Here is a 19,031-nt window from a genome sequence, read left to right as displayed (position 1 = left end):
TATTGAAAGAAAATAGTAACAGATCTAAAGGGAGAAATTGACAGCAATATAATAATGCCCTAATATTAATTTAACACTTCATAGCAACAGATAGATCATTGAGATAGAAAATCAATAAGGAAACCCTGGCCTTAAATGACACATTAGACCAGACGGACTTAATAGATACATACATAACATTCCATTCAAAAGCAGCAGAATACATTCTTCTCGAGTATATATAGAACATTCTCCAAGATAAATCACATGTTAGGCCACAAAATAAGTCTCAGCAAATTCAAGAAAATTATATCATATCAAGCATCTTTTCTGACCACAGCAGTTTGAAACTAGAAGTCAATTACAAGAAGGAAACTGGAAAAACTACCAGTAAGTGGATATAAACAACAATTTACTGATCAACTACAGTGTCATAGAAAAAAATCAAAGGAGAAATCAAAAGTATCTAGAGACAAATGAAAACACATCTACGACATACCAAAATATATAGGATGCAGCAAAAAGTGATTCTAAGAGGGAAATTCATAGGACTACAGCCTTATCTCAAGAAACAAGAGAAATCTCAAGTAAACAATTTAACTTTACACCTAAAGGAACTACAAAAATAAGAAAAAACAAGGCCCAAAGTTAGAAGGAAGAAAGTAATAAGATCAGAGTGGAAATAAATTAAATAAACACTAAAAAGACAATAGAGAAAAATCAATGAAATCAAGATCTGATTCCCTGAAAAGATAAGCAAAATTGTCAAATCTTTAGCTTGACTCACAAATAAAAAAGAGCAGACTTGAGTAAATAAAATCAGAAGTAAAATAAAAGAGAATTTACAACTGATGCCACAGAAATATAAGAATCATAAGAGACTACTATGAACAATAACACACCAACAACTTAAACAACCTAGAAAAAATGGACAAATTCCTAGAAACCTACAATCTTCCAAGATGAATCAAGAAGAAATAGAAAATCTAAACAGACCAATTATTAGTAAGGTGGTTGAATCAGTAATCAAAAATTCTTCAAAAAACAAAATTCCAGGATCAGATGGTATGGTATCACTGGTGAATTCTATCAAACAATCAAATGCTTTCAAACTCATTTTATGATGCCAATGTTACTGAGATATCAAAACCAGATAAGGACACCACAAAAAAAGAAACAAGCCATTTTTTCTAATGAACATAGATGCAAAAATCCTCAACAAAATATTAGAAAACCTAACTTGACAATATATTAAAAAGGGTCATACACCATGGTCAAGTGGGATTTATTTCAGTATGCAAGAATTATTCACCATACACAAATTAACCAATGTGATACAGCAGATTAACAAAATTAAAGATAAAAGTGATATGGATATCTCAATAGATGCAGAAAGAGCTCTTGATAAAATAAATATCTATTTATGATAAAACTCTCAACAAAGTGGGTGTAAAGGAAACATACCTCATCATAATAAAGGCCATACATGACAAACTCACAGCTGATATCATACTCAACAGTGAAAAGATGAAAGCTTTTCCTCTAAGAAACAGGGACAAGACAAGAATTCACCCCCTCCCCACCCCACTTTATTCAACGTAGTATTAGAAGTCCTGGCCATAGCATTTAGGCAAGAAAAAAATTATAAAAAGCATGCAAATTGGAAAGGAAAAAATAAAGCTGTTCACTATTGGAAGGTGACATGATACTATATATAGGAACCTCTAAAGACTGTTAGAACTAATAAATAAATGCAGTAAAATTGTAGGATATAAAATTAATGTACAAAAGCCTGTTGTACTTCTATATGCCAATAAGGCACTATCAAAAAGAGAAATCAAGAAAAAAATTCCATTTACAATGGCATCCAAAAGAGTAAAATGCCTAGAAACAAACTTAACCAAGGAGGTGAAAGATATAAGACACTGATGAAAGAAACTGAAGAAAACAGAAATAAATGGAAAGATATTCCATGCTCATGGATTGGAACAATTTATATTGTTATGTGTCCATACTATCCAAAGCACTCTACAGAGTCATTGCAATCCCTACGAGAATTCCAGTGGTATTTTTAACAGAACAAGAACAAATAATACTAAAATTTAAATGGAACCATAAAACACCCCCAAATAGCCAAAACAATCTTGAGAAAGAAGATCAAAGACAGAGGTATCATGTTCCCTGATTGCAAACTATACCTCAAAGTTGTAGTAATCAAAACAGTATGATGTTGGCATTAAAATCACAAAGATCAATGGAAAAGAATGGTGAGTTCAGAAATAAACCTACATATATATGATCAATTAATGTGTGACAAAGGAAGCAAGAATATACAATGGGGAAAGGACAGTCTCTTTAATAAATGGTAGTGGGAAAACCAGACATGCAAAAAAATGAAACTAGACCACTGTGTTACACTTTCATATTAAAAAATTAAGTCAAAATAGATTAAAGACTTGAATATAAGATCTGGAGCCATATAACTCCTAGAAGAAAACATAGGCAGTAAGCTCTTTGACATCAGTTTTAACGATGTGGTTTTTTTTTATTCCAATGGCAAGAGAAACAAAAGTAAAAATAAACAAGTGACACTACATCAAACTAAAAAGCTTTCTGCAAAGCAAAGCAAACCATCAAAACAAAAAAAACAACATACTGAATGGGAGAAGATATTTTCAAATCTTAAATCTGATAAGCAGACTTAATCCAAAATAAATAAAAACTCATACAACTCAACACCAAAAAAATAAACATTCAAATTAAAAAATTGGCAGAGTACCTGGATAGACATATTTCTAAAGAAGACATGCCAACGGCCAGCAGACCATGAAAAGGTGCTCAACATCACTAATCATCAGGGAAATACAACTCAAAACCACAATGAGCTATCACCTTACACCTGCCAAAATGGTCATTATCAAAAAGACAAACTATAGTAAGTGTTGGCCAGAATGTGGATAAAAGAGAAACTTGTGCACTGGTGATGAGAATATAAATTGGTACAGCCACTATGGAAAACAGTATGAGGTTCCTCAAAAAATTAAAAAAAGACTACCATATAATCCAGCTATTCCACAACTAGGTATTTAGCCAAAGAAAACAATAACACTAATTTGAAAAGATATATGCATTACTATGTTCTTTGCAACATTATTTACAATAGCCAAGATACAGAAGCAACGGAAGTGTCCATCAGTGGATGAATGGATAAAGAAGTGGTTTATATACAATGGAATATTATTCAGGCACAAAAAAAGAATGAAACCTTGCCATTTATGTCAACATGGACAGTCCTTTAGGGTATTCTGCTAAATTAGGCAGAGATAGACAAATGTGCCCTGATTTCACTTTTTTGTGGTATCTAATAAACCAAACTAACAAACAGAAAACAAAACGCATACTCATAGATACAGTGAAAAGATTGGTGGATTCCATAGAGGAGGGCATTTGGGGAGGGAGTGAAATATGTTTGAAGTACAAGCTTCCAGTTGTAAAATAAATAAGTCATGGGAATATAATATACAGCATGAGAAATACACTCAATAATACTGTATTTACTTCGTATGGTGACAGATGGTAACTGGACTATTGTGACCATTTTGCAATGTACACAAATGTCAAATCATTATTTGAACAACCAAAACTAATATATTACTGCATGTCAGTTATACTTCAGTTTAAAGAAGAATATACAAAGTAGAAAAATCATATCTATGACATGACTACACGTTTGTGTTTTATATATAATTATTACTCATGCATTACAAGCACACATACTTAAATAAAGACTAGAAAACAGCATGGAAAATGGAATTGGCTGTTGAGATATTGAGATTTTTGTAATTTGTATTTTAATATCATTAATATCATTTTTAATAGTATTATGTACTACAGAAGTAATATTTCTAAGGACAGGGGCTTCATAGTCAGAAGCTCAGTATAAATCTTAACTCCATCACTTCCTAGTTATGTGATTTAAAGCAATCTACTTAATCTCTTTGCCCAGCAGTTTCTCATCTCTAAAGTGGGGGTTAAATACCTGCATTGTGAGAGGTTGTAAGGATAAAAGAGTAAACATAACTAAAAGCGCCTGTTATATAGTAGATGTTCAATTAAAGTTTTTTATGTCTGAACACTTTTCTAGAAAGGATTTACAAAGATACACGTATATAAAAAGTTGAAATACATTAAAAATAAGTTAGGAAAATTAGGCAAGGAAAAATAAGGGCAGTTGAATAAATATAATCCCACACACATGCTTTCCCAATCCCTGTCTATTCAAACTATAATGGGGTATAAGAATACTCTGACTCTATCATTCAGAAATCAGAGATGAACGATGTTTGTTTTTCAAAAGAAAAAAAAAACAGGAAAAGAAAAAAAGACAGAAAAAGATATTTCCCCCACCCACTCTACTCCTACACACACACACACACACACACACACACACACACACACACTCACACACACACCTTCCTCATCAGACTTCAAGATGTGTCCCTGGAGTTCCAAGAAAATAACATTTTGGTCTTTTTTTATAATGAACACATTTGCTTTCCCCACGTAACAAAAGGTATCATTTTGCTTTAATTATGGGTTGTGATTATGCATTGCTTTTATTTGGCAAAGATGTTTGTTTCAGGAAAATTAATTTAGACAGTTCCATTTTTCAAGCAACAATACCTTCTGTCCCAGGCATACAAAGAACAATTAGATCTGGATTCTTTCCCCACAGTCAAGCTGGTAATTTCTTATGGAAAGTCGTGGTCAATCAGTGTGGAATGGAGCATCCAGGAGAGCTGGTCAAATGCAGAAAATAGACTTTGATGGCCTGGCACCTTTACTTCCTGCAGTATATATATATCTGACATCGTGCAGAGGCATTACTCTGCCTGCAGGAACACAGGAACACTCACTTTCAGTCGGCCAGAGTTTTATTGTGAATGTCATGATATTTTTCACAGGAACTCCACAATTTCATGCAATTCAGCAAACATGACTGAGAGCCTGCTCTGTGCCAAGTACAGTGGTAGGAGCTGGAGACAGCGCTCAGAGTCACGCAGCATCCTCATGCACAAGGGCTCCCAGCTGCATTACTCACTGATAACTGCAGCCTGCAGTGACAACGTCTGTGGCCAACGGTGGCACAAGGTGCTAAGGGGCCTTGAGGAGGCACCTGACCCAGCCTGGGAGAGCAGAGGCTTCCAGGAGGGGATGATGTAAACCGAGAGAAGAAAGGCTTTCCAAGCAAGGAGTCTTAAGGAATTAAAAGTAAAAGACCTACCAGACTATGTGCTGTTTGTCCAGAGGCTATGTGTCAAGCACTAGGCTAACTGCTTTCCTAGTAGGTAGGTTGCTAAACTCATTTCAAAGTAATTAACTGACTTGCTCATGGTCACTTAGCCAGTATGTGGTATGGACAAATTCAGATAAGGTAAATTTTTCGCTCATACTGCCAGTTAAGGGGCGAAGGGGTAGTCAGAACACACAGCACCTGGCTTCCAAGCGTTTCTGATGCATTATTTCATTCAGGCCTTCCCATGGTTCTGTGCAAAGCTGCTGTGAACTCCTTTGCACACTTGTTGAATCTGAAGAAGAATGGAAACAAAAAAGACTTTATTGAACACTCAGCTGAGTGTGATAGGATCTTTTTAGAAGTCAGAGTCTCCAAACTCTTCTATCTAGGTTGGGGAAAATGACCCTGATGGTCTCAATCTGAAATTTTAATGTTTTATTGAATCCTGTTTTTTATTACATCCCATAATATAGTGACATTTGTTATAAAAATTCTAAGTGAAATTATATTTCTGTTTTAAAACTCTTCTTATCCCCACATTAGAGATGTGGAAATGAGAGGCAGATTAAATAATTTGGCCAAGGGCCACACCACTCATGAGCTAAGATTTGTATTCATCATCTGTACTTTGCTCTTATCCACGCTCCAGGCCTGCGGCTTGTTGTTCTGGCTCTCGTGCTCTCATGACCACCGTGTGTCACCTATCTCTGTGTTCCAGAAGCCTAATCCAAAAGCAGCACAGGAGTCAGGCCCAAATACAGCTCTGCTGGTGTGTCACTGCATGACCTGGCCCAATCCGATTGCCCACGAGGCCTCAAAACACCCTTTCTAAGGAGCCCAGGAAGAGATTTCCCTTAGACGTCAGGTCAGGAAAGGGGGAGGTTCTGTAATTCAACTCTTCTATTTTGGGGTTTTATTTGTTCCTTTTGTTTTTTCCCTCAGGACATGGGGTATCTTGTAACTGAGTTTTCCACAGTCAACTAGGTGGCTAAAAAGCTGAGAGCCAAGTTTTTACCCCACCTCTAGCAGGGGAACAGAACAGAGTATCTTAGGATGTGAATTGTGACATGGCCTCGCACCCAAGCATCTTCTAACTTCTCCTGTCCTTATTTTCCTTTGTCCTCCCTGTCTTCAGTTACACTTCTTTTTTTTTTTGCATTTGTTCATTGTAAGCTTCTTCATATTCCTTTTGGGAATTAGTGTTATATAGTAAATAACAAAATATGAAGAAAGAAACAAAATATAGTGTTTCCGAGAGATGCCCTGAGAGTCTTAAGAACTGAATGTTAAGATAAAGAGACTCATCAGCTCCCAGAGACGGTGGGTAGCCAGGGCCTCATGGCCAGCACAGGTCCCTGTCCTTCGATCCTTTCTTACAACTTGGCCCCACTTTCTCAGCGAAAGATAAAATGGTTGCTGTCCTTTCGGGGCCATTTCTATTGCCATATTTTGAAGGAAGTCTGCTTGATACCTCCTCAGTTCAAAACAGTTTAGTCAAATAAGCACTATAATATTGGTGCTCAGAACAAAATCCTAACTAGATCCCTCCCCTGCCTCCACTTCCTCATGCCCCTCCCTTACTTTACTAAATGATTTGTTTTGAGGCATCTACACTTTTCTAAGCACTGGGATACAGACATAAATCCCCTCTTTCTACTCTGCTCAGGGAGGTATACAAGCCGATGGTGAGAACAATGTGGCCTGTGACTTTGAGCAGCTCCCTTCCCCTCTTTGGACTCAGTTTACCTTTCTTTGAAATAAAGTCATAGGATTAGATGATCTCCAAGGCTCCTTCTTCTGGCGTCCCAGGCAGGTGTGTCACAGAATAGCCTCACTCAGGCTGTATCTCGGTGGCCCCATGAATAAAGAGTAATCACCGCTTTAAAGTATATATTGAAGGCCTAAAAGGCATATCTTTTAAATGCTAAACTTTGATTCTACAGAAGAAAAGTTGTGACTTACTCAGAAATATTTTTAAAAAGAGAATTTATAATCACATAGCTTGCTCTGGCAATAGCCAAAACGTCTGCAACAAACTTATCGAGGCCCTGTCAGAAACCAGGTACAAGAAGAATACAGAGATATGAAGAGTGACTAACTCCTGACCTTTTAGGAGAGGGCTGTGGGGAGGAGATGGAGAGGGCTGAGGTAGAGGTGGGGAGGAAACAAACACTACTATGGCGACACCCTGCTGCAGTGTGACCCACTCCTAAATCAATGCTCAGATGTTATGCGGCCCAGGGCCACACTGAGTGGGCATCTGTGGGCCATGTGTGCATCCTCTCCAGTCTTGAGCTCCACCCTCACTTTAGATGCCATGTCTGTTCTTGCAGGTCCCCACATAGCCTCATGTCAATCTATTCTGGCATGGAATCTTCTGACTCATGACTGAAACAGCCTTCCTCCCACTGTTTCTTGATGCACGACAGGTCTTTCCTCCAGATCTGGGGAAGGTGAATTCCTCTAGCACAAGCCCCTGTTTGACTAACTTGAGTTTTAGGATATGATATGTGTCATTGCTGTCCAGCAGGAGGGAGGGTGTCAGCTCGTTGTCTATCCCTCTTTAAAAACCTGATCTAGCCTTCCATATGCAATCTTTTATGCATATTTAGACAGAACAGCTAAATCCTGTTCTTTCTGTCATGGAGCTGAGACTATAATGGGAATGACATTAATCAAATATAAATACAGGGAAATACAGAATTTCAAACTGAACACTAGGAAGGAAAAGTACAAAAGGCCACAGTTCAGTTGTAGTTTCTACTATTCTTTGTGTGCAAGAGGCTATTCCAATTGTACAGCATCACCCACGACAGTTCATATTGCAACTCTGCCTAGAAACCTGGGAATCAGCCAAGATTTTTTTCGTCATTTCTCACAACTAACAGCATAGGTTTCAGAGGCCATCAGTATAGGTTTGAATCTCTGTTTTTCCACTTAGCAGCTGTGGCCTTGGGCAAGTACCATGACCTCTTAACCCTCAGCTTCTTCATTTGTAAAAAGGAGTAACGATGCCTGCCTCAGAAAGTTATGAGGATTGGGTTGGCACATAGTACATGTTCAGCAAATGACAGCTGCCATGGCCATTGCTGTTATTAATCCTACTTCCAAAATGTCTTTGCAGTTTCCTGTGCTCCTCTCCATTTCCGCTTGCCCTGCTTTTGTGCAGGCTGCCAGAGGCTGAACTAATATGCTCCTTGAAGCTGCCCCAGGAATGAAAGCCACTTGCCTTGCCTGACTTTTCCAACAGCAGGAAGCTACAGGAGCAGAAACCACTTGGCAAAATCTATCGAAGCAATCTCATGTGCACAATCCGCTAGCCCACTCTGCTTCCCACTGAATTTAACCCCCAGTCACAGGATTCTGTTTCAGTTTTGAGTCATGTTCACTCTCTGAGTAAAAGGCTAATGTGTTTTTATTAGCCTCCCAAAAGGTAGGCTGAGTTTCAGCCACTGTTCAGGTTCCCTTTGAAGGGTTTAGAGTTGGGGGATATTTCGGGGTGGCATCCAGTCATCAATCAGGTGAGGCTTGAGGAATACTTTGAACCCTGGTTATAGCACCTTTCCCCATCTTTTTTCTTTTGAGCACCTACAATAATTGAAATTAATTCATAGTGTAGGATTATTTACCTAGTATATCTGTCTTCTCTACTTCGCCATCAGCTATCTCTTTGAAGACAGGGTCTGTGTCTTTCTTCCCTGTCTTCAGCAACATGCCTGGCATAGAGCAGATGCTCCATTGATATTTGTTAAATTAACAAAGAGATGAAGCATCAAAAAGTGAAGGCACGGAGCTACCTGGGAGAGCTGTGTTGCGCATCAGTTATTCAGCATGAGAAGTGTGGGCGTGAGCTCAGAGCCTTGGGACTGTTTTCCAGACTTTCATAGTCCCTGATCCCTTTCCTCACAGAGGTGAATGGCTCTCCTCACTCCCTCCTGCCAGGTGAGACTCGGTCTTCTACACATGACACTGACCAACACGATTAGGCCCACCTTTATTATTTGCAGTTTGGTTCTGAAAATAATAGATAACTTTTTTATATGTTTCCCATTTATGAAGTTACATTAAAATATAAAAACTGCTCTTTCAAATAGCATCTAAAATCATGGACATTTTTCACACCCTCCTTGAATGCCGAGCCAAGAAATTAACTCTTTATCAGAAATGCAATAGGATTATTAAATGATTCTAAGAAAGGAACAAATTTAATCTTAGAATGATCAATCCTGCAGCCAGTGAAGACTCTAGAATAGAGCTCAGAAGTAGTGAGTTTAGACAGAGGCCAGTACCATGTGAAATCTTTCTAGAAGCAGGCTATGCCTGGGGTAAGGCAGGGAGGTGGCACGAAATCACTAGATGCCTAGAAAATGACTTTGACTTGGGGAGGGAATGAGCAGGGGTGGGGGGTTGCAGGAAAAGGAGGAGCTGAACCCTAAAGCCAAATGTGTGTATATGCCCTTGTGATCCCCGTTTCCAGAGGGTGAAGGTCTCCAGGTCCTCCCCAGGACGGCTGGCTTCTGGAGTGAGAGAAGGCGGCTCAGGGATACTGGTGCTCTTGTTTAAATCATCTTCAGTCTCTACCGTGAAAGATTCGCTTTTCCCCAAATAGCGATCCTGCACAAAACCCAGAAAGCAAAACAGAACACATAATCAGCAACTATTTTCTTCTGCCATGGAGAACCCCACACATAAGCCAGCCCCTGAGCTCCCAGAATGCCATATCCCTTCCTCATTCTGAGAAGTAAATGCTGTGCAGTCCATGACCAAAATGAAACGTCCATTTTTAACCATAGCCTCATAATTATCCATCCAGATGAAGAAGACTGAATTCTGTGATCCAATTCCTAGGACCCCAAAGCAGAAACAGAGAGGGTTTCGAGAAAAATCATGGGGCCAGTATGTGTGTTTGTCTAAACAGAGAGAGGGGGATGAAACTGAAGACCTCTTCTGAAGACTGATTTAGCAGGACCCTGTCTAGTTGGCATCTTGGTACCACATGATGAGAAGATCTTTATTGAGCAGCATCTATTGGTCAGGCTCTACTTCAGTCCCTGAGAGGAGAAAATAGTGAATCCCCACACTAAGGGAGCTCACACACCAATAGAAAGGATGGGGGAGTAAATAGGCCAAGAAAGTGCAGTGTGATGGGGCTCTGATGGGGAAGGTCAGGGGGAAGGACAAGATCCAGTTCAGCCTTCGCCAGTCTAAAAAGACCACAAAATAAAAGGCATGTGAGTCGAGAGTTAAGTAACAGGTAGGAATTAGCCACGTAAAGCAGATTGGGTGCAGGACTGTTGTTCCAAGAGGGAACATGTGCAAAGGCCTAGAGGTGAGCACACAGCAAGTCTGAGGAACTGGAAGTGGTTTATCATGCCTGGAGCTCAGAGTCTAAGACAACAGGAGATAGGAGGCAGGAGCTTGGTCATAGGAACCCCGTTGAGTTTTAAGATGTGCATTCTAGAAAGTTCACTGCAGCTGCCGTTACAATATGGATGAATGGAAGAGGCAAGCCTCAAAGCTGGGAGACCAGTTAAGATGCTCTTGTAAAAGGCTGGGTGCCAGGTAGTGAGAAGCCCAAAGCCTCTGAGGTAGGGCAGGGCTGGAGCCAGCACTAGAAATCCTAGTGCTCGAGCAGTGCGCTCCCTACTCTGCTTGTTGCCCCTGCCCTGCTGGGAATGGTTCTTCCCCTTTCCCTCATCTTCTCCTTCCTCTTTGGCTCCTGGAAGGTAGTCTACTCTCTTTTTATGGATGGAGTACCTAATTGCCAGCTAGCATAAGTAACATGCCTAGGATAACACAGCTCAGAGATGACAGAATAAGGATTCATACCTTTGTCTGATTTTGAGTCTGGAGCTCTTTCTACAAAATTCTGTAACTTTAGTGAGAGGAGGTTCAGGAATGAAGGAAAAGAGTATCTTCCAGGTTGGATATTGCCTGAAACAGTCCTCCCCATATTCAAAGGACTCTGTCTACATCCCTAGGCTGTAATAGCTGGGCTTCTCAAACTACCTCTGATGTTCTGCTGGTTAAAGCCACCTTCCCTGAAAAAGGAGATAGAAACAAAATCACAGTAGTAAGAGCAAACATATCAGTTATGACAGTAAATATAGGTGACTTAAACTTTTATACTTCAAAAAGGACTCAGCCTGGGACAAAAAATAATGAAATGTTGCACAAAATTTAAATGTACCTCATTTGTTGTGTAAATGTAATAACTGTATCTTGCGGTTGGCTGGTGTCTCAACATCTCAGCTTTCAGTCACCAGGCCCCATCAGTCCACCAAACCTGCTACCCAGCTAGCTGACTTCATTTCCTCCAATTAAAGTTATGTATTCTACCATCCAGGTCATTAGATAATATAATTTAAAAGGCCCTTATTTCTCAGTTGGTAACTAATTATAATAATTTGGTAATTCTGTGTGTTCAGTATGCCCCACCCATATAACTAATTGTACATTATCAGTCAATTTCTACAAATCACATGTCCTGTTTTTGCAAATGCCATACAGTTTCCACTGGTAATCCCAAATGACTATTCTAGGTAGACTATCTAGTAATGAACATTTTCTCTTGCATCTCATTCCTTTTATTTTGAAGGACTTTGAGGGAATTATTTGGATATTGCAGTTTCTTAGGTAGAACCTTTGCACAGTGATTCTTGAACATACACTTTTATTTCTATTTACATATAGATCATGCAGATTTTGCAATGTAATCTTAGGAGGTACAGGTTAAAACAATAGCCTACACTTATCTGCTTGGGCCACTAGGTGGTGCACACATATGTCAGTGAACAGAAGGTTAAACATGGGCTTGTGACCGGTTATGTTTAATCCATCACCACGGGAGAGCTACAGACAGTGGGAGCTGTAGGAGTCCAGGAGAAACAGTGAACCTGTGGGTAGGAGTAAAAGAAGGAAGATCTCCCAAAAGGGGTGGACCATCAGTATTGCTGGCTGCAGATGGTGGGAGCAAAATCAGAAAGACAAGAAACCCTAAAGCTGTCACAAAAGGAGAGTCCTGCAGAGGAAGGGGCACCCTCATTTTCCAGGCTGATTAAGTCCTACCTAGCAGGGTTGCTGCAGAGGGAATAATGGAATAGTTGAATCATTTCAACCAGATGACATCAAACATTCCTTCCAGGCCTTTGTGCTGGGCACTAGAGATATGGAGATGAAATGACATAATCTTATCCTCAAGTAAGGACCTCATGAGAGAAGCAGAGAAGAAAACAGACAATTAAGATGGAGCATGATTAAAAAAAAAAAAGGTAGGTTTTACAAAACACATTGAAAGAGCAAGGTGTGAAATATCCTGAGGAATGTAGAGAAGGGGAGGGGCTAGGTTTAGGAGTTGGCGTGCAGAGGAGACCTCACAGAAGTCTTGAGAAGTGAGGAGGGACTCCATGGAGGTCACGAGGGATGAAGCAGAGAAGACAACATGAGCAGTGGCATGGGAGTTTGAAAGGACAATGTGGATTCCAGGAAGGATTCAGCTGAATTTAGCAAATGCTTACCCAGGGCTATACTGTATGCCATGGACTGAATAATAGATCTTCCAGACCCTTAAGATGCCCCTCCGCTAGTGAGGAAGATATACCTGCACTGAAAATTGCAGTGTGAGAGGACAGCTTAAAATGTAGTTACTCTAAATTCTAACTCTGCCCTTTGAGCCCCCAGCATCCTGGCTACAGGGATTCTCAGGGAACTCTCTACACCAGAAGAGGGAGCCCACAAGCACAGTAGCAGGTTTTATTTGCCTCAGAGTCACTGAAGGCATTTCGGTCTCGCTAACTCATTTTAGAGGTTTGAAGTTTGAGGCCAGACCCATAGTAAGTTATCCAAGATGCACAGAGGAGCCAGAACACAAGCCAGGTCTGTCTACCTCCTGTCAGGTTTTCTTCCCTTTTTTTTCCCACTGGACGCTGGACACAGTCACTATTTAGAGATAGCTCTTAATTAGGAAATAGACACTTGCCAAGGATGAAAAGAATTCTCTCACCAAAAGCAATCATCACAAAGTCAACTTGATGGAAAAATAGAAGGGCACTTTGTATTCCTCCCTGATGCGTGAGGAAAGTGCCAAGCCATACAGGTTGGCCTTGGCATAGGCAGCTTGAGCCAGGCGTACTACTGGCCTGGTTCTGTGTTTGGGAAGGAAGCCAGTCTGGCTCCAACGTTCCTTGTAGCCCATGTATAAGGGGGTGTGTTTCATTTCAGCCCAAGGATGTGTGTTCACAATGTAGGTCAGTGACATCTTGGAGTTGCATTGTTTGCTTGCACATGTCAACTGGAATGAGTTATGAGCTGGCAGGAAAACAGGGTTATGTGATTGAGAAGTCCTTCAAAGGATACAGATCTGCTTTTAGGCTCATGCAATTATTGAAGAGAGGGGTAGAGAGATCTTAAAGAGATTTTAACTGACATAGATCAAAGTTAAATAGAGGAGAGGGTGACCACCAGGGTGAGGAGATTTCAAAGCAGATCTTAAGAGGAAAGGACAAATCAACTGGGAATATCTAGCCTAGAGGAAAGACACAGATCTTCTTCAGATGTCTAAACTGTTGTCATGGGATTAAGCAGCTAGAAACAGTGATGATGTCATTAGGAAGCAGCTTTTAACCCTCCTCAGGGTAGAGCTATCCAACTGATAAGAAGTAATTATTTTCCTTCAAGAACAGGGATGAAACAGAAGCAGTTCATACAACTGGTAGGGACATTGCACACAGAATTCCTGTCCTGGTGGCAGGTCAGACTCAATAACCTTTGAGCTCTAAATATCTATAACTCTATAAAAAGGGAAGAGGTAGCTTATATAAACCAAAACTCACATGGTCTAAAATAACAATAGCAATACTAAATGTCAATTTATTGAGCTCCTATTAAGTATAGGTCTCATCATGATTTATGCACATTGTCAAATTTTGGGTTTTCAAGCCTGGATTAGAACTGACTGAATTCTAATCCTGGGCCTGCCATTTAATGAAAATGTGGTCTTCGGCAGATGATTACTCCTCTCTGAACCTCATGTCCCTCCTCTGTACAATACCAACCCTGAAGGATTGCCAAGAGTAGGAAAAGAAATGACCCATCAGAGTGCCTAGTACTATGCCTGGCCTGAGTTGCTGCCTTCCTCTTTCTGCTTACGCAGAATTTCAGGAGGCCATTCTTGGAAAAAGACGAGATAAAGAGGGAAATGCAGGTACGATGAAATATAGCAAAGGAACCACTATGAAATACCAGGTAATCTGAAGTTTCCACAATGTGTATCGTGGAGCAGTGACTGTCAAAGTAGAGTTTGTTTGAACCCCCTTAAAGAAAAAATAAATATAGATTTCTAGTACTGTTTATGGAAAATCAAGTGTAAGAAAAAGAATGAGGTTGAGTGGGGCTTAAGGAATTCTGACTTAAGTCTTTAAGATAGTTGCTTATCACTGTCCCATCCCCCACCTTCAAATTCAACTTCTCCACCCTCAGGCCTCAATGACATCCAATCCAGGACCCCAAAAGTATTCTGTGATAGGGGGTAAGCCTATGGAGAGATTAATCACCTCAGCCCTTGGGGGAGCCAAGGCCAGTTACCTCCAAACCCCGGCAGCCTCATCTACGTGGGCGCATAAGTCCCACAGATACGACTTTCTATGAAATGTTGTGTGGTACAGAGATGAGGATTCAGTTACAGAAGGAATGGTTTTATTATCAGTAATTGAAATTGTCATAGCATTGCTGAGCAAATTCAAGAAATAAAGCATCCCAGAAGTATCTTTATTAGGAGTATCAGGAATGTGACAATGACTTAAGAACCCAAGACAAAGAGAATTGCCAAGATATCAGATACTTAACCAGTGCAGATTTTGAACAAAGAGAAATCAAGGGCCTTCTGGTCCAGAGGAATGAGCCCATAGCTTCTCCTTTAGTATATATAATACAGGTTTCACTGGAAGCCCTCTAAGACCCTCTCATCTCTGACCATCCGAAGACAAACAAAAAGTCCACTCCCTTTGTGTCTAGGTTGCAAGGCCTCTCTGCAGAATTATAAGCACCATGTTCTCCGCAATGCACCATGCTCTGTGTGTCTGAACATCCCATTTGCATATCCACCCTGACCTGCTGAGCCCTACTCTGGCTCTGGCTGAAATCAGTGCTCTCACAATGTGTTTTCTTTCACAGCAACAGCGGCAGCTTGATCTCCTGACAATAACCAGCCCTGGTGAGTAAACGTGGCTGTTGTGCTTTGGCCTTTCCCTCATTTCCTAGAGCAATGCCTGGTTGCCTGTCCAGATACAATTCCTGCCCTCTTCCTATGATGCCCTGGATGAGCAGCAAAGCTCCTGTACCGTGAACAACGCTTCCCCATCCTCAACCCTACAGGCAGTTTCTTTCCTCCCTCCCAGATCTGTTGATTGATTCTGAAGATGGCAGGGTTGATACTCTGAGGTTGCTGCATGACCCTAGGGCCAATGTCTCCCCAAATCACTCTGTATGCTGCAGTGCCAAGGAATCATCCTAGCCCTCCTGAGAAATAAGTTTTAAAATCATGAGGAATGAGGAAGCTGCTGGTGGGTGGCATCAAATAAAAAGAGGATGGCTCATGAGAAAGGACTGGTCTGGTCAAGAAGCCACCTTTGAAGGTCAGGATGGCTCTCTCATCCTTAAGGGAAAGTCAAGTCCCCCTGAAAAAGCTGTGGCCATGGAATTAAAGGATTCTTTCTTTCCACTAGACCTGGCATCTAGCCTTGAGAGAGGTTGAGTAATTTAGTTTTGCCAAAGAGGTATTTTATTTTGGTTTGGGAACTGGAGGCAAAACTGGCTAACAAAAGAGATCCAAAGGGCTGATGGTACCAGCAGTGTTAGTGAGCATTCAAGCATTCAAGAGTGGACATGGTGGTTCATCCTCATCCATTCAAAACATGTTACAGCTCTGGTGACCCCTGCTGTGCTAGGCATTAACACTTTGGTTACTGGATTCTGGGTATATGGGATCTTGGGGGAGATTTGGGGGCTCTAGGAGTGGCTAATTAACAACAAATGTGGAAGTATTTCAATATTTTGGCAACCAAGATGGCTGTCCCACGCTGTCCCTGCCTTCCACCATGATTGATGTGTTGTATTTGAGGGCCAGTTGGCTCATTTACAAAAAGACTGAGAAACTGCCCTCTGGAGGCATCCTCATAGCACAAAGATGAGTGATCTGGTCTCTGAAACTGAGATAGAAGACAGTGACTGCAAATGCATGCAGGACCCAATCAATTCTGGTGACCTTACACCTGAGAGAGCTCTTTGAACTTGGAGCTTTAAAAGTATAAAGATGAAATAGTTTGAAAAATGTATAATCTCTTCCATAGATGGGATCATGTAATCATATAATCATAAACATATATATGATTAACATATACAGAGATTCCATGTCACAGGTTAACATAACTGGAGTATTACTAACAATCCCTCCTCACTAAGGTGTTGGTAAGGGATTATCTTTATCCTGTCTCATTGGATTGTTTTCCTGGTAACTGTGTCCTGTTCTATTCCATATGTGCTGACCTGAATTTCCTGCTTGCACATCCCAGTCTCATCTGGCCACACCCTGTTATGATGCTGAAGTGTGCGTTGGAATAAGGGTTCTTGATCTGTCTGCAGTTGCTTTATAAGGAATCTTTCAGACCCTGTTAAATGCAGTTCTTTTGTCCTAGCTCTTTATGTTCCTAATTGCTAGTGTACCAATTCAAGCAGAATAGTTGTAACTACCGGTGTACTTTTGGAAAGCTTTCAAATGGTATGTTGTGGCACACTGGTGTCCTACAAGTAGGCTATACTTGAGTGATCCTGTGAGATATACACTTGTGAGATACCGATCCATTCAGTTCTCAGGGGCACAGGGGTAGGTGGAGCCCCCAGGGTGGTAGTCTCTACTCCAGTGTGCCAGACAAATATTATCCATGTGTACCTTGACTTGGGATGGTTAGAAAGTACCATTAGATCATCTGTTATTTGGATATCTCTATTCCATGTCAAAAGTACTTTTCTCTGTTGTTAGTAACGCTCTTTCCCTTTCAAAGCCATCCATCCCTATTCCGTGCCTTATCAGCAGCTGCAGCAGCTAGCAGTGGGCTCACTGCCCCTCTGGGGCTGCCAGCGGGAGGTACTGGAGTGCCTGTACTCCTCACCAGCCTCTACTCAACACAGAACTGCAGTCTGATGGTGCCATTCCTCCTTGGCTAAGAGCTTTCGGAAATGCTGGTTGGATATTTGGAGGCCTTAACAATCTGTGTTGCTGTCTTTAAACTCTTATTTTGTTTAATATAAATAATTTCAAATATACAGAAAATAAAAGAAATACAATGAGCAGCCATTTATTTCCCCCCAACCAAATACTTTGGCTTCATTACATCAACAGTGTGCCATCCATGCCACAGGGTGCTCTATTTAAAAAAATTTATGGATCTAGTTCAGAATTCTCTGTACTACTACCTGATCACACATCTCTCCCTTCATCCTTTAGGTAACCACTGGAATAAATTCAATGGTTTTCCATATCTATGTATTCAAAAATATAACTGGCATAACTGGTATAATTAATATTGTTTTATAAATTCCTATAAATGATGTCATGCTATAAAATTATTTTGTGACTTTCCCCCTAGTCACTATTATATTGTAGAGATTCATTCATGTATCTACACATAGATCTGGTTCATTTATATTAACTGCTGTATAGTATTCCACATATGATCATATCACAATTTATGCATTTTATTGATCATAATTTAGGCTGTTTCCAGTTTGGTTTTTTTTTGCAATTGCAGACAGTGTTCCTAAGAATATTTTTGTGCATGTCTCCTGTGCATAAGGATGAGGATTTCTCTAGGGCATGTAACTGGGAGAAGAATTACTGATTATCTGCATCTTCACTACATAATGGCCAATTGTTTTCCAAAGTAGATAACAAATGTATAACTCCAACAGCATAGCATAAGAGTTTCCATTTCCCTGAATCAGCAACACTTGGAATTGTCAGACATAAATTTTTACCAGTCATCATGATAGACATGAAATTATATCCCATTGTTTTTATAATGTGTGTTTCCCTGGTTACTAGTAGGATTGAGTCTCTTTTGTATGTTTTTTGTCCACTTTGGTTTTTTCTGTGATTTGACTTTTCATATCCCTTTTCCATTTTCTATTGGGTTATTTCTTTTTATTGATTTGTAGTTCTCTATTATTCTGAATATGAATACTTTTGTCACTTGTGTATTGCAAATATCTTCTCCTAGATCATGGTTTGTGTGTGTGTGTGTGTGTGTTTAATGATGTATTTCAAACACATATGAGACTTCTAAAATTTGAATGTAGTTAAATTTATCAATCTCTTACTTAATGAGCTTTGCTTTGAGACTTAAGAAATTCTACCTGGATATCATATTCTCCTGTGCTTACTTCTAAGAATGCCAAGTTTTGTGTCACACTTGGGTCTTTATCTCCTGGACTGATCTTTGTGTCTAATATGACTAGGGGGTTAATAATTATTTTTTGTTTACATGTGGACAACCCCTTGTCTCAGTACCATACAACAACTAGCCCATATTTTCTCCCACTTATTAGCAATTACATGTCTGTCATAGATCAGTTTTTCTATAAACCAAACCTGTTTTTTACCTCTACTGGTTGACCACACTTACTGCACTAATTCCATACTATCTTATTTTACAATAAATTTTAATTTTAATATTGTCTTTACAATTGATAGGGAGTATCTTTC

The 19,031-nt window shown here is 40.0% G+C and overlaps 1 protein-coding gene and 1 long non-coding RNA gene across 4 annotated transcripts in view; one reads left to right on the top strand and one right to left on the bottom strand.

Moving 5' to 3' along the window:
- Positions 1 to 19,031, top strand: part of AGBL4 (AGBL carboxypeptidase 4) — a 1,242,012-nt gene that overhangs the window by 938,655 nt on the left and 284,326 nt on the right. For all 3 annotated transcript variants that reach the window (XM_037021907.2, XM_073233900.1, XM_037021908.2), the window contains one exon: positions 15,446 to 15,485. In XM_037021907.2, coding sequence (XP_036877802.2) covers positions 15,446 to 15,485 — 40 coding nt within the window. The remainder of the gene's footprint in view (positions 1 to 15,445; positions 15,486 to 19,031) is intronic.
- Positions 9,499 to 13,454, bottom strand: LOC140848682 (uncharacterized). Its single transcript, XR_012129782.1, has 3 exons — positions 13,278 to 13,454; positions 11,105 to 11,316; positions 9,499 to 9,889 (listed from the first exon to the last, which is right to left on the bottom strand). It is a non-coding gene; the product is annotated as an uncharacterized lncRNA (long non-coding RNA).

The sequence above is a fragment of the Manis javanica genome, chromosome 4, assembly GCF_040802235.1.
Source record: "Manis javanica isolate MJ-LG chromosome 4, MJ_LKY, whole genome shotgun sequence".
NCBI classification, from domain to species: Eukaryota; Metazoa; Chordata; class Mammalia; order Pholidota; family Manidae; genus Manis; species Manis javanica.
This window is presented reverse-complemented; position numbering and strand designations above follow the sequence as displayed.